Source organism: Ostrinia nubilalis, chromosome Z, assembly GCF_963855985.1.
Source record: "Ostrinia nubilalis chromosome Z, ilOstNubi1.1, whole genome shotgun sequence".
Taxonomy (NCBI): domain Eukaryota; kingdom Metazoa; phylum Arthropoda; class Insecta; order Lepidoptera; family Crambidae; genus Ostrinia; species Ostrinia nubilalis.
Window position 1 is genome coordinate 13,710,446 of NC_087119.1, and position 16,435 is coordinate 13,726,880.

The 16,435-nt window shown below is 37.3% G+C and overlaps 2 protein-coding genes across 2 annotated transcripts in view; one reads left to right on the forward strand and one right to left on the reverse strand.

Annotated features, from left to right (window-relative positions):
- The window catches only part of LOC135087050 (chondroadherin-like), a 62,809-nt gene that overhangs the window by 14,971 nt on the left and 31,403 nt on the right, over positions 1 to 16,435 (forward strand). The gene's annotated exons all lie outside the window — the stretch shown is intronic.
- On the reverse strand, positions 1,037 to 2,557 carry LOC135086806 (putative nuclease HARBI1). The gene is made up of 5 exons (XM_063981599.1): positions 2,254 to 2,557; positions 1,902 to 2,183; positions 1,360 to 1,747; positions 1,146 to 1,279; positions 1,037 to 1,056 (listed from the first exon to the last, which is right to left on the reverse strand). The coding sequence occupies exons 1-4, from the start codon at positions 2,506 to 2,508 to the stop codon at positions 1,149 to 1,151; spliced, it is 1,056 nt and encodes a 351-aa protein (XP_063837669.1). The 5' UTR covers positions 2,509 to 2,557; the 3' UTR covers positions 1,037 to 1,056; positions 1,146 to 1,148.

Here is a 16,435-nt window from a genome sequence, read left to right on the forward strand (position 1 = left end):
AGAGGCATATTGGAAGATAAAGAAAATAAAAAAGTAGAGGCAAAAGAAAATAAAGCAAAACCTAATTTTAAAGCACCAGCAATCAAAAAAAAAAGGAAACTGTTAAACAAAGAAGGCTTAATTGATTTAAGCAAAGTTAGGATTTCCGAAATTGCAGAAACAGAATCAAAATGCCGGATTGAACTGCATGAAGTTCAAATGGAAAACGAACGGAAGAAAGGGAGAAACTTGGATCTTGAGCATCAATTATTACAGGAAAAACTTAAATATTACACTCACATTAATAAAGAATAATAAGTCTTTTGATGTTAAAGTTTTTCAAGTACTAACAGATTCTAAATAATAAGTTAGTTCCTCCCTTACTTCTGTTTGTTTTTAATTTGTATTTTATGCAGTTCCAATCCGCATTTTGATTGTGTTTCTGCAATATATTTAGACGGCTATGAATATGTTTACTAGTCATAACTTAATAAGAGTTTGAGATTACTATTAACTAGCTGTTGCCCACGACTCCGCCTGCGTAGACTACTATTTCTGTAACCTACAGGATCTGTGCATTTTTCCAGGATAAAAAGAAGCCTATATGTTATTCGAGACTATATAATCTATCTGTTTTAGCAATTTATTTGTTTATAAGAATTGAACTGTGATTTTTAGTAAGTAAGTTTAATAATTGTACTTAAATTAGTGATATAAAGTAAATACACATATGCCTAGTCACAAACATTCGCCTTTATAATAATAGTGTAAATTATGGTTATTTTGTTTTAAATGTAGAAGGTTGATAACCTCCGAATAGAAACGTTTATACTTAAGCAATTTCTTTGTTTTAAAGAATTGAACTGTGATTTTTAATAAGTAAGTTTGTTGAAACTAATTGTACTTAAATTAGTGATATAAAGTAATTTGTTTTGAATTTTTGCAGAATAATTGCTTTTTTAAAGAGAACTACAGGTTTTGTTTTTGTGATAGTAACAAATTGGACTGAAAATTGAAATACAGGTATTTTTCAATCAAATATTCTTTTTATTTTCATTAAGATGCCAGGAACAGTATCTGAAAAATTAAAATACAACATTTTCATGAACTCAAATGACATTACATAAAAGTAAATCGTTGGAATTTATCAAAATGTATTTTAGTACCATTCAAAAATGTTGATTTATAAAATTTTGTAGTATCAACTGCGACCTACGCCTCAACAATGAAGGTCGGTTGTCGTGAACACTGTTCTCCGTCGAAAGTTGCGGAGTTACAGGGACCTGCTCCATATGTTGTTCTGAAAAATATTATGAATTTGTCAACATTTTGTCATAAAGATTTGTATTCCTTATGTACAGTCAAATTGATAACATTTACCTAACAATGTGTCATTCATATCAATGGCTATATTATGTAATACAGCCAATGCTATGATCACAGCTTTTCCATTTTGGAGGCTTACTGGTAAGCCATGGAGTAGGCATTGGAACCGCTGCTTCCACACCCCAAAACACCTTTCAACAGTGTTCCTAGTTGAGATGTGAGCATTATTGTATGCTTCTTCTTCTGGACGACTAGGCCTTAAAATAGGTGTAAATAGATATGGCAGAAGAGGGTAGCCCGAATCGCCAATAAGGCGTCCTCTAAACTGCCTATCCTCAAATCGTTGTTTTATATTGCTCTCCATAAAAATTCGACTGTCATGTGTACTGCCTCGCCATCTAGCCACTATATCCATTATTTTGAGGTCAGCATCACAGACAACCTAAAATAAAAAAAACAGTATCCTGTAGGTAATCCATCCAATAATATAGTGTTGAATGTTGCTAAAATTTAGATCATACAAAGTAAAAATTATAGACATTATTAAAACAAATCTTTCTCTGTTGTAAACTGTATAAAATCAAAATATATTTTACCTGAACATTCAGGGAATAATAGCCTTTTCTATTAATATAGTACTGGGCCATGTCACCTCCGGTTTTTTTAATTTTAATGTGGGTGCAATCTATGGCTCCTATCACCCCAGGAAAATTTTTAATTGCTCTAAATTTGGCACTAATTCTTTCCTGCTCTCCTATAGTGATAGGCATTTTGATGAAGGAATTTGCCTTATTCGCGATTGCATGCGCGACTCTGGCGCATATCCGGCTCACTGTCGGCTGACTTAGGCCATGGAGGTCACCAGCATCATCTTGTACCTGAAAATGTATGAAAATAATTATAGCAGCCACGACAAAGGGATAAAATAAAACACTTTTTTGTGCTTACCTCACGACGTCCCCAACATCTTATGGCCACTAAAACTTGCAGTTCAGGACACGTGCCACCACCTCTAGCGCTCTGAACCAGATCATCTTCCACCAAATCTATGATGGTGCGCACTGTGTCCTTATTGAACCTATATTTTATTTTAAAATTTAGGTCCCGCAAATCGAATGGGTTGCTTCGTTGGCGGTAGAGCTTTCTACGTCGCGCTGGGTCGGCATTATTGGCTAAATGCACAATTGCATTTATAGCATTCATTTTCACAAGCAAGGATCACAGCAAGGATATTTTGAATAAATAAACCAACGAAGTGACATTCATATGAAATGACATTTATAAAAGTTAGGTTAAAATAGGTTTATTAGAGCTTTAAACAAGGCCCGAGCTCTCGATAACTTATCACACAGTTATAAGAGGATTTTAGCGCTAAATGACGATTATGAATAACAATTTTTATCAAACGTTTTATAAACCTCTAATAAGCATTTGATAAAATGTGAAAAATGATTATGAATAAGACCGTTAGTCTATACGGATTAGTTGGTGGGGAGCAACACAAATGTAGCTTACACTTCGCGTCGTAATTGCTTTTCCAGTTATTGTCCAGTTAACTAATACATCTATTTATGCGGGATTGCGTCCAGAAGCTCTTTTGTTTATGCTCAAGCTACGAGTATTTCATAGAATTTAAATTAGATTTTTAATCCCATACTTCCATGGTTTTATTGTCCAATGTATAAGTTCGATGAGATGCGACACGACGTGATGCGCTTACCCCGCTTGCGCGCGACCCGTCGGCCCATATTAGGCAACCCGCTCATACAAACAAGCCTACAGGGATCCCATTGGAATATTGGATCCAACGGGATCTCTACAATCCGATATTTCACACACCGGGAATCAGATTCAGCTGCCCAGTGCACAGTGCGATTCCACGAATACTGCAGCTAAAGGTGGACATACACTAGATCATTTTCTCGAGCATTTCTATGTAATTTAACGTTCTTCTTACATACGGGTAAAATGACAGTTTCCAAGGCATTATATTATGTGATATAACGCACCTGCAAATGCTCGGCGCTCTGTTCGGCGTAATGCTCACGAGTGTGCATTTCTCCGTAACACTTTGTTGTATCTTGCCTTCAATCTTTGTTAAAATGTGCCAAGTCCACGCTCATGCAAATACTCGACGAAATGTTGTAACAAAACTGCGAACGTGCTCGACGTTTGGTTCGTGAAAGGGTGATGGAACATAGCGGCTCGTTGTTGTTACAATTAATTGCTCTAGTCTATTTTCACCTTAATATAAACTTGAGAACTTTATCCAGTTTCTGAATAAAAGAACAACGGACGATCTAACATTTTTCAAACTCGGCGGCCGTCGGCTTCCAAGAAATATATTGCAATGTGTAAAATATTGTTGAACTTCTTAATTAAAAATTCTGAAAGAATGATATTTACTCGTAAATAATGTTGTTCCACTATTAATGAGTCGTATATTTATTACTTTAGTTTGTGGGAAATAAGTATTTGTCTCGTTCTATAAAGTTTGGTAGTTTATAAAGTAAAGTCTTCTAAGTAGAATCCTAAAACTTAAGCCATCCAAACAATATTAAGTGTCCAGTTAACTTTTGGAAAAAAATAACATAGCGTTTAAATCTAAGTAATGTTAATGTTACTTAGAAATGTCAGTTATAACTAAGTTTTTATTTTAATTATACATTTTATCTAGACAAAAGAATATAATACGGAATCCTCTGCCTTGCAGGCATGAGGCACAAACACGTTTGTTTAGTTTTAACGTGGGTGAATTAGATGGAAACCTTATTTACACACAGGTGTTCCTTCACAAAAAAGTGAGCGTATGTAAACGTTCCCTAGATAAAAACCGCTTAGGCTGAGTTGCACCACCTAACTTTGACCGTAACTATAACGATAACCGGTGTATTTTGTATGGAGCTTGAAATATTTTTGATGTTCGTCAAAGTTAAAGTAAGATGGTGCAACCCAGCCTTAGAATCGCGCTCGGTTCAGCTCGCTAGGGTATAAGTACGTAAGAGCTTGGCAGATCCCAGAGCTTAGATTAACATTTTTAGCCTTACTTACTTAGCTAAGTATTATCGCAAACACGCTTACTGAGTCTGCACACATTACATTACCTACGTTAGGATTCTCAGAAATATCAGGTCACAAGATATCAAGACACTTTTGTCAGCCATTTCAGATGATCTAAATATTTTCTGACGTCAGTCATCGTCCGTATGAACAAAAAGTAGGTATCAACCAGAGATTTTATGGATATCCGTAACCGTAACCGATACTTTCGGATATCCGAAATAAAAAAATATCCGAAACCGTAACCGTAACCGATTCAAAAGTTTCGGATAGTTTCGGATGTAGTCAGTTTAAATTGTTTTTTGTATAGCATTATACATGTAAAGGCATAACAGCCTGATTTACCTTTATAATGCCATCTATGTAGTATCAATATTACTTTTTTTTTATTAATTTTTATTCATTGTAAAGTGTGCGGCCATGAATGAACCGTGTTGGACAACTATTGCAAATTGTATTCTAAAGCCCAGATATCCGTAACCGTAACCGAAGTTTTCGGATATCCGAAATAAAAAAATATCCGTAACCCTAACTGAAACCGGTATAATATAATTCCTATATCCGTAACCGTATCCATAACTGAAACTACATATCCATAACATGCCTAGTACCTATCAACATTTGACTTGTCTCTTACGGCTGCCGATTTTTTTGGCTACTTCATATCACCGTTCCTTGTAATATCAGGGTTCATCACGCTATCCACGACAGAGATTACAATGTAGATAATATTTTTAAATAAGTTCCAAAGATAGCATTATATTTTTGGCAGAATAAAACAACGTAAGAAAATCATAAAACAACAAAAAGAGCTTACAGCAATCTCAGTTCTTTGCTATATTTGCTATTGGTGTTTTGCATAGAACTGAATTTGACACTCAGAATGTAAAATATAAAATATTAGCATATCAAAACGATTTCCCTTCCTCTGTGTCGATAAAATTAGCAACTAGAAAAGGTCTGACATAGGCTTCCGTCGGTTAACAAGCCAGTCGTAGTTACCATGGAAATGTTATAGCAATTCATACATGTTTCGATTTTATCAATGAAGTGTTATCCTTATGCGGTTCGGTCCATCAGACTGAATATCTTTTTAACGTCGTAACGTTAAAACCAATTTATTATTTAATAAAAAAATCTAAAACTGTTCAGTCATACAGATTGTCTATTGTTTGTTCTTTTTTAAATCGGAGTTGGTTCATTACATTACACAACACAACGAAAGTTAAAGAAAAGACAGCCATGCAACACAGCACTTACACATTGCAGTACAATAACACCAAAATGCATTACAGAGGAATTAATTCCCGTACAATTAACCGCATGATTGCATTTACTGCAGATGACAGTTGAACTCTAAACCTGGTTCTCAACTACACTTTGAGCATGCACTCCGGGCTAGAATACTAGGTAAGTACTTATTATGAAAGCAGGTTTTCTTAATTAAAACTTATTGTGACTTTCAAAGGTGGGATAATGGGTTGTTTAACATTACCTACCTATTTAATTGAACTATTTTAGACTCCCTTTATAATCAGTTCAAAATGGATTACCTACTAAAAATATTTTACAGGCGATTTCTACGATCGACAAGATGCATTTGAATAAGCCTGCTATTTTTCCTATGCCATTATTACACTCATCACTCTAGTTGATAATTGTGTTGATAATAACAAAATGGGTAGGTTTTCTTTTAAAACTTTCAGTTAGGATTAAGCCGTGTTATTTCAGCTTAACGTTACCTTGCTCTAAAATACATATGGCCACTATGTTATATTTACCACTATCCGACGTCCGAGAATAGTGGCGATAATTTTGGGGTAGTGCTAGTCAAATCGTATAGGTAACTGTGGTTAGCATGTGGTAATGTCTGGCCCTAATGGCTGCTGTCTCGGAGGTGTCCGTGTAATGTTTGGGACGGCAAATGCATCCAATATTGGAGTTCTATTTATGCATATTGCCTTGTTGTGCTACCTCTGCGGTTATATGTGGATTGGCCAGGCTTTACCTCACAATTTGTATCTTAGGCTAATTTAGAGTTGCTATTAAATCCAAAAGACGTTGTAATTATTTTGTCGAATTATCAGTAAACCTGTACCCGCGACCTCGTACGCATGAAAACAGTTTGAATGTAGGTATTTTCCCGTTTTCGCAACATTTTTCATTACGCTCTGCTACTATATTGACCGTAGCTTGTCGGACTATATGCCTCCTTTCTTGATAATCGTTTTTAAAATCGGATCATTAGTTCCTGAGATTAGCGCGTTCACCCAAACAAACAAACTCTTCAGCTTTATAATATGCATTAGTAAAGATAGATGAATATTATTATGAGACCACAACAGTGAGCTTATGTCATTTTGAGCCACACATCAGTGTGATCGAACGTTTTTGGCGCCCGTAACGCAGAGGAAAGTGATTTAATGTCCGTAGGTAGCCGAGTGCCCTGTCGGCCTGCAGTCCTGCACCGAATGGCTCTAAAGTGAGACTCGTTCCCACTCTGATGCGATTGTGCGGCTCGTGAATATCAACGGGAAATGCAATATCGCTGTGTACCCTTTGAACTTTCATAAGATATTGCAAACTTTCAAAATGATACCGTCAAAGTTAACAGTGATCCTCGTACGTCGGTAAACCTTAGTGTTCCTGTCAAGATATTATGTCACAGAGTTATTAGGTAGCCTTTGTATCAGCAATGCTTAAGACAAAAGCTCCACGCTGTTGATCCACTGCAGCTAGTTAGTTGTTTACGAACTCAATTGCCAAAATTATACTTTGACAATGCACCGCTAAGTCGATATTGGCTGTACAATAGCTCCGACAAGACGCTGTGCCGCTGTACAGAAGCAATTGGGTTAAAACTGCCGAAGTTCCGAATAATGTATACCGAACTGGGTAAAATATCCGATAATGGTGTTACTGCCACTAATGTTCTCGGGGAAGTTATGCTTCCGCAGACACGTTGTACCTTAATGTACCTATTCCGGAACTCATTTTGAGCTACGATGTGGACATTTGCGCTCGGATCGATGTTTATTATCACATGAAACATATATTATCGTAAACAACGGCACCTTACTAAGGTAAGGTAGGAAACTATGGTTATAGGCGTATTATGTGTCTCCTAGCCCTGGAACCTTGCAACAGTGCGATCAAAGAGTAACTAAATTGTTACGAAAAGTCGAAAGTTCAATAAAAAAGTATGTTTAGGAAAACATCCTAGCCTAGCTCTCACAATTAAACTATGAAATTAGCCTTTTTATTCACAATCATGGACGTACACTTGAGGGCGTACTCGATCGAACTTCAGTAATTCAATTAGACTTCGACAATAGTTGTCGAGTAATAGTTTGAATGTTCTATAGGGTAACCGACTCGCTTATTAGCATCAAATTGGCGGAACTTTTTGGAAATATTTCTTGTGCACCAGACGGCCTCGGCACTAGAAAAAGAAGAACACTTAAACGTTTAAGCGTGCGCCCCTCCCGACAGAATATTATACCGAAGTGGAGGTGAGCGAAATGAATTGTACAAGCTTAATAATGAAATAGGACAGGCAGCCCGTATCTTCGCGAGGCGCATTGCTGCATACACTGCGCTAAGTGCCAAGTTTTGAATTATCCTCCACAAAACAGGTCGAACTGAAGGCAGCAGAATGCCAGTCTAACGTCGCTACTCGGCGAATGCCTTCATCATCGGTATCTGACAGGCACGCACGCCAAATACGGGTCGGCAATCACAAATTCAAGCTATATTAGGATTAATCCACAACTCTTCCCTCGACCACATTGATTCAGAGAACCAAATACCCAAAAGTAAATGTTCTTTTCATTACATTCTCATTCCCTTTAGCGATGGACTATTAAACATCCTTTTTTATTTAACGGAAGAGTCGGACAACAATAGTTTCGGGTTTGGAAAATCCGATCGGTCAAGCATCTCTCCTTTGCGCTTTGGGAAGTTTCGCATCTGTCCCGGGAAATATTACACGAAAAAATAATCACTCATATTTGATTTTTCCTGCTAAGTTATGTTTTCTCTGAAACAAAAAATTGTTATCAAAAAGTAACTGATCATTATTTATTTAATGAGTAATATGTAATCGGAAACAAACGTATGTTTTAAGGAAAACCCTTGTTGTTTTCCAAGATTAAATTGTTAGCGCGTTTTCCGCGTATTTTCAGTGGGAAACATATTTTTGTGAAAACCAGGGCAGTCCATAAGATTACCTACTCCATATCTACGCACCGCCGCAGACATGTAATAATGTGGGTACGATTTCCCATTTGTAAAGAAAAAGGGGAAATAAAAGAACCGTTCCGTGGCCGCGACGTGTTAATGCCCCTCATGCGACCAGCGCCATTGTACCTATCTACACGGAGAACAGGCACTGGTTTGCGATCGTGTTATTAGTAGATAATGGTCGCGCTGATCTTTATACTAATAGCGGGTCAAGGAATGTCACCCGCTTGGGACTCGCCCGGACTCATATGTTAATAACTCACAAGGTTTTTCGTTGGGGCTTAAGCCTGCATTATTTAATTATGATCGCGATATGCCTTTTTGAATATAATAACATTTCAAAATGTAATTTACTCATTGAATTCTGAAATCGTTGAGGTAACCGGAATATAATAAATAAGTACAATGTTTTTTCAGGAATTTAAAATTCTTATTCCCTTGCCCATTTTGTTCATGTTTCGAAAAAAGCTCACTCCTAATTTTGCTCTTTTTTGTCGGGGGCTAGTAAAACCTCGTGGAAACTTGATCCCTTTTATGAAGCTGGTATTGTAAAATAATATAATCTATAATAATAAATCCCATCAAAAACAATACTTGTCAAAAAAACCAAGTCTCGCAACTCAGTTGTTCTACGGTAAAAAGTTGTGAGATCCATGTAATACCAAGTCCAGGCCAGGAAATCTTTAACGTTTTACATAAATATATTGACTTGGCCATCGCACTAAATAATTTAATTTACACGTGTTTTCATGCGATGGCCAAGTCAATATATTTATGTAAAACGTTAAAGATTTCCTGGCCAGGACTTGGTATTACATGGATCTCACAACTTTTTACCGTAGAACAACTGAGTTGCGAGACTTGGTTTTTTTGACAAGTATTGTTTTTGATGGGATCTCATTTCTTTTTGTATTTTGTAGACAGCAGTTATGTATCTAGAAAACTGGACCGTAATTGAAAAATTTTACTCGACTTGGCGGTTGCACTACCGTGCCCCCAAATCTCATTTCTTTTTGTATTTTGTAGACAGCAGTTATGTATCTAGAAAACTGGACCGAAATTGAAAAATTTTACTCGACTTGGCGGTTGCACTACCGTGCCCCCAAATATTTTAGTTTTTCCTTGATTCATACACCAAACACTACTTATATTCCAAATTTGAAGCTTCTAGGTCTGCTAGAAGTGCCTTAGAATTTTGATGATCGGTGAGTCAGTGAGTCAGTGAGTCAGTGAGTGACAAAATTAAGTATAACTTTGACCCGTTATAATTCTTAAACTACTGGTTCAAATTGAATGAAATTTTAAATATACCGTGTCTTTACAATGCCTGCATAGCTAATGAAAATTCAGCCTTCTAGTTTTATCCACAACGAAGTTACAGGCGGTCGAAAATGGCCTGAATTGCTTCGAGAAAAGGATGGTACGGCCGTGCCGCTTTTTTGCTCGACTTGGTGGGGGCACTGCCGTGCCCCCAGATCTGTAGAGGTCAATTCTGTACATGAAATATTTCAAAATAACTATCAGGGGGTGATTAGTGATCGATACTGATGCCAAAAATGCAATCAGTAAAATTTTTGTCTGTCTGTCTGTCTGTCTGTCCGTCTGTATGTTCCTTATAGAAACAAAAACTACACGACGGATTTTAACGAAACTTGGTACAATTATTCTTCATACTCCTGGGCAGGTTATAGTATACTTAGGAATTCCCACGAGAACAGGAATTAGGGGGAAAATCCTTTTATATGAAAAATCTAAACCGCTTAAGTTAGACGGTTGAAATTTGGTATGTAGGTACCTTAGTAAACTTAAAGCTTAGTTACAACAAGGAACTCCCGAAATTCCCACGGAAACGGGAATTCGCGGGATAATCCTTTTGTATGAAAAATCTAAACCGCTTAAGTTAGACGCTTGAAATTTGGCATGTAGGTACCTCAATAAACTTAAAGCTTAGTTACAACAAGGAATTCCCGAAATTCCCACGGGAACGGGAATTAGCGGAAAAATTCTTTTGTATGAAAAATCTAAACCGTTTAAGTTAGTCGCTTGAAATTTGGCATGCAGGTACCTTAGTAACCTTAAAGCTTAGTTACAACAGGATATTGCAAAATTCCCACGGGAACGGGAGTTAGCGGGAAAAAAACATTTGTATGAAAAAATCTAAACTGCGTAAGATAGATGAAGGGGGTAAAACGGGATCCACGCGTACGAAGTCGCGGGCGGCCGCTAGTACCTAATATAATGACAGTCATATCATGTATCTTTCAAAATCTATAACAATAATTAAATGTGATGCTGCAACAATGCAACATTTGCTGAAACAAACACGTAAAAGTATTAAAAATTCCCATTCCATAGAATAAAAAGACAACGTTTGTGTGCGGTGGCACATAGTTACAAATTGCATTAATGCCCCGGTGTATCGCCATGCCAAATAATAAATACTTGATATTATTTTGTTGGAAATTCCGCAAAATTCTATATCTTTTATAGTGTAAAATGGGATGGGGCATCGAAAATAGTGGGAGAATCGAGTGTGAGTAAACCTTTAGTAAATTGCCTTTGCTTTGTCGATCGCCGATAGCCGCTTCGAGTCGGCATTGTGAGGCTCCACTTCAACAGAAATTCGTGCTGTAACTATATCTGGTGTCGAAATTCAACATTGACTTTAGCAAAAACGCTATTCCTGTTTTGTTTGTTATTTTAGATGATAGGCCAGTAGAATTAAACACAAAAATGGATTAAATCGGAAATAATTCCTAATAAAGATTTTAGTGCTTTAATGGCTTCATTAGTTGCCCATAAATACTCTCCTAGGTTTTCGACTTCGACGGAGTTGTGCTTAAGTGGTGGGGGCCCCCGAAAGGGGCGCTTTTTCGGTTTTCCGGTTATACCGCGTAAAGGACTTACCCTATCGAAAAGTGGTCTTCCTGACGGTTGAAGGGCATTTAATCCTGCATTAAATGAGACCAAATTCATATGTTTTGAACAAACCGTTCTCGTGCAAATGTTCGGCAAAGTAGAAAATATGTGTATAATTAATGACCCTCTCCACGTCCAATGGCTCGTTACCCGCAGGCTTCCAAGTCTTGAAAAGGAGCGCCTCAACCAGTGTAACCCTATCAAGCCTTACGAGCTGGATGCGCCTATCCTTGTTCGTCCCAGCCGTTCCTTAACTGCGGTTGCTGCCCCTCTTCCTGACACTCACCTGAACGACTCTGTGTTACCTACTGTGGCTGCCCCTCTTCCTTGTATCCTCCTGCACGACTACGTTACCTAGCCGTATGCCTGGTCCAAGGTTCGACGAAAAAAATCAACAACAACAAGTTCATATTAAAACGTCGAAGAGTTTTTGTTTGTTTGTTTGAACAAGATAAACTCAAGAATTACTAGTTTGATTGAAATAATTATTTTTGTGTTGAATAGCTCATAAACTGAGGAAGGCTATAGGATATATACAATCACTCTAAGACTAATAGAGGCGAAGCAGTAAAGAAAAATGTTGCAAGCACGGAAAATAGTATTTAAACTATTTTCACGCGTACGAAGTTGATTTTGTGACGTCGAACCTTGGACCAGGCATATGGCTAAGCAATGCAATCGTACAGCAGATTACAAGGAAGAGGGACAGCCACATTAGGTAACACAGAGTCGTTCAGGAGAGTGCCAGGAAGAGGTGCAGCAACCGCAGTTAAGGAACGGCTGGGACGAACAAGGATAAGCGAATCCAACTTGTGAGCCTTGACAGGGATACGCTGGTTAAGGCGACCCTTTACAAGGCTTGGGAGCCTACGGGTGACGAGCTATTGGACGTGGAGAGGGTCATTAATTATACACATATTTTCTACTTTGCCGAACATTTGCACGAGAACGGTTTGTCCAAAACATATGAATTTGGTCTTATTTAATGCAGGATTAAATGCCCTTCAACCGTCAGGAAGATCACTTTTCGACAGGGTAAGTCTTTTACGCGGTATAACCGGAAAACCTAAAAAGCGCCCCTTTCGGGGGCCCCCACCACTTAAGCACAACTCCGTCGAAGTCGAAAACCTAGGAGAGTCTTAATGGGCAACCAATGAAGCCATTAAAGCAATAAAATCTTTTGTAGGAATTATTTCCGATTTAAAATCTAATTCTACTGGACTATGAAACATTCTAGCACTATTTGCTGCAATTCAACAAAATACCGTAAAAATGATTTCATTGGCTATCCAATCTATAAATAAAATTGGTCGATTGAGTTTCCTAATACGTGGCTTTCAATCTTTGTTCAATAAAATCTTGGTGAATCGCGCTTTGATAGCTCATAAAAAGTAAATCAATTGACTGGTGGCGTCAACTGCCTTAATCTTGTTACTATTAGCTCTTTAAAATATTTATAGGTTTCTCGTCAAAGTTTAAATAGCTAGCTTTATCGCTTGTCACTTTCAGGCAAGTGCACTGCTTTAACTTTATCCATAAACCTCCAGGAACGTGATCAGATCGCAGGCTACGAAATCTTTTGTCACTTCAACCGTTAATAGGTTTAGTGAGCCAGCTTCACTTCTTGAAAATCAGTAGGATTAAGTTGGAAATCTGAAAGGCTCTTGAGCGCAGCCCTTTCATCGGCACATGAATGAGTTTCAAACTCTTTGTTGATTATATCAGGCCCGCTCCCTCTAACAAATTAACAATTTCGCCTTATTCCAAGGTTTTGTTGCTAATCATGAACATTAATTTTTAATGGAATTAGTATTGTTAGAAACCATGCACTTGCTTCGAAGGAAAATAACTTTGTTAATTTCTTTGTTTAATTACGAATTCATTTCCAAAACTGTACGCAAATATGTGTTATTCCAGCCTGACCTCAAACCATGAAATATTTTAATCTGGCCGAAACAAAATTAAATATATAAATACTAAAGAAATAATAAATTATGTTCTCTGTCGTTAATTGAATCCGGGGTTGGTTGGTTGAATATAAAACAGTAAATAATGCTTGTGGGCTTTTGTCCTTCAAAACCCTCGAGATTCCGTTCGAAGGCCTTCCCAATCCGCTTACATTACATGTTGTCGTGACAAAGTTAACATAATAGGTACAAGGGCCACGATGTAATGCTGAACCAGCTTAAAATCCCCGCGCAAACTTTGCACGCGGAACTAAAGAGCAATCGTCGGCCACGAACATTTGACTGACCATCGCTATGGGTACCTAATCAACGTACTGACACTTGACTGACTATTGACTAAACTTGAAAAAATCCTTAAAGCAGCTCTAAATACAAATATATCCACTGATTAAAAAACAACAATAGAAATACATAGTAGCATTATTGTTCATTAATATTAAAAAATCTCATACTTCCTTGATTTAATGGCGATGTTCTAGCTTAGGTATCCTAGAGAGCTATGTTCAAGTGTTATTAAGGTTCTTAAAGAGCTTCATGTTAGGTATAACTCTACGAGCTTCTTGAAAGCGTATATTGCAATAATTCCACGACGTGTTCGCTATATCGTTTATGTTTAACTACTCTTATTAATTTTAATATTTCTAAGGTGCAGACATATAAAACTCGATTTATTTTCAACCATAGATTAAAGTTTTCAATTGGTTGAATTTCAATAGGTAGATAAATCACAGGACAGAACTGTGACCGAGATTGAGAGTTGTTTTATAAAACGGAAATCAGACACTCATTTTACTGAAGTATCATGTTTGTAACTAATTGTAAGGTCATCAATATCTTGCTTTCAGGTTTCAACTATGTATAAGTAGTAGTTAGGTGTTATATCGCAACTAATAGAGTTACCGATAGTCTTGCCTCGATGGGAGAAGTTGTAACGGCCAAATTTTTCCACCGAATACTAATCAATTGATCGTTAAGAAAATAGCGTGTGCAGGTGTAGAACTATTCCCTGACTCCACGTATTGGAAAGTGGTGCACGGGTAATTGCTATCAATTGTGTAAGCTTTAATAACAGCAATATAGTCTGAACTTAGACTAGAAGTTTCATGTACAATGTATATTATTACTTATCATTTGTCTGTTAATATCAAATACAATCGTTCAAAACAAAGTACCTAATGAGTAGAAAGTAACACTATAAAATCAACCCAATTTATTAAGTAATGGAAAATCTAGAAAATACTATCGAAAACGCTTGCCAAACAAGTGAAGAAGTTTCAGGGTTTTTTAGTGTGAACTATCTACGTATCAATTATGTTTCAAATTTGCATAGCCCTGCCCAGTTGAGGCATTCAACAAACGAAGGCTAGCACGAGGCATCTAAGCTAGCAATTCTCTTCTGGGTCGGAACACAAGCGTCTCACTTAGTCAAATGTGTCATCTCTATGTGAACAAAACTTTACCGAAGTTCGTGTTACTATAGCTGAGAGTGGAATTAGATGCTGAATCTTTATAGCACCTTTGGTATCGTAACTAGCTCAGCCATTTTTGATTATGCAGCACGGGCGGAACGGCTTTTTCAAATGTTTCCCGAGTGAGCAGTGTGCATTAGGGTCACAGAATTTTTTGCGACATCCACCTACAAGGCGGCCCTGTTCTGTCGGTTTTGTTCCAGTTTCAATTTTGATTTCAAAGCTCACAAAATGTTTATATCTAGGGTACACGAGCTAACTGAACTTCACACTGACGTATAAAAGTAGGGATGCTGTTAGTTCGGTAACTATTACTACAAAAATACCAGCAGCTGTAAAAGTAGACGAGGATAAAATGGAGTGTTGTAAAGCCCAGCCAGCACCTCCCAGTTAGAATTCAAAGAAACTTGGAGCAAAGAGCTGCAATTATTTAACTCGCCACTATTTTTCGAGGATAAATATTTCTTTCGTTGAAACTACAGTGAAATGTGTCGGAAGTGGCAAGTGCACACAGATTCGGAACATTTACTTTGAAGAATTTAACAATGTTTCAGCTAGTTTCATTAAAAATTTAGGCACATTAGTTGATTATTGTGCTTATATGACTAAGTTTTAGTTTCGCTACATTTTAATAAATAATTAGTAAAATTATGCCCGCTTTCAAAAGACGCGAGGTAAAAATTTTTATTCATAATCGTGGAACTACCGTAGCTGAAAATTATTTTTGTGCTCATGCAACCAATATTGAAGAAAATTATTGTTCATTAGGATTATACCGACTTCAATCAAGCTATCATCTGAATCTACGCATTCCATGAGCAATCTTTATAAATAAATCCATTCAATTGATTGCGTCTTTGATTTCCTATTGAGCAATGACTGTCAATGGCAGTCAATGGTATACCCATAACTCCTTCAATTTAAACTCAATGCAGAGGTGAATTAAAGGTCTTGCCCTTTGATCTATAAATATAATTCAATTGGGTATCGACGTTCAAGTGCAGCCCGCTCTCGAGACAGATAAATAAAGAATAGTATAAATTATATACTACCGACCACGTATCGAGTTGCGGCCGATTGCGGTCAACTCTGCGGCTTTAGAGGGCTGTCAAAGGATAAATAAAAAGGTCAAGTTCGAATAGATGCAACTTTGAGACAGCAAACAAGAATATTACGCATCAAGCTCTTTTTTCAACAAAAATCCGATGTGCAAAGCCTGCCGTAATAGGTTTCAGGACCACAAACGAGCATAGATTAATAAAAAGCTATGCCCAAGGCTCCTTATGAAAGGGTCTGCGGTTATAACCATGACCAGGAAAATGGGAAGCTAGTAACTAAGGTGCCAGGTTTATTTTAGGGCGGGAAAGAAAACACAAGTGGTGTACCTACATGTACGGATCTAGGTCTGCAGTTGTGCGGAGCGGGAAGTACGTACGTGTCTACAATGAATAAACTTTAAAAAGTTGCTAACAC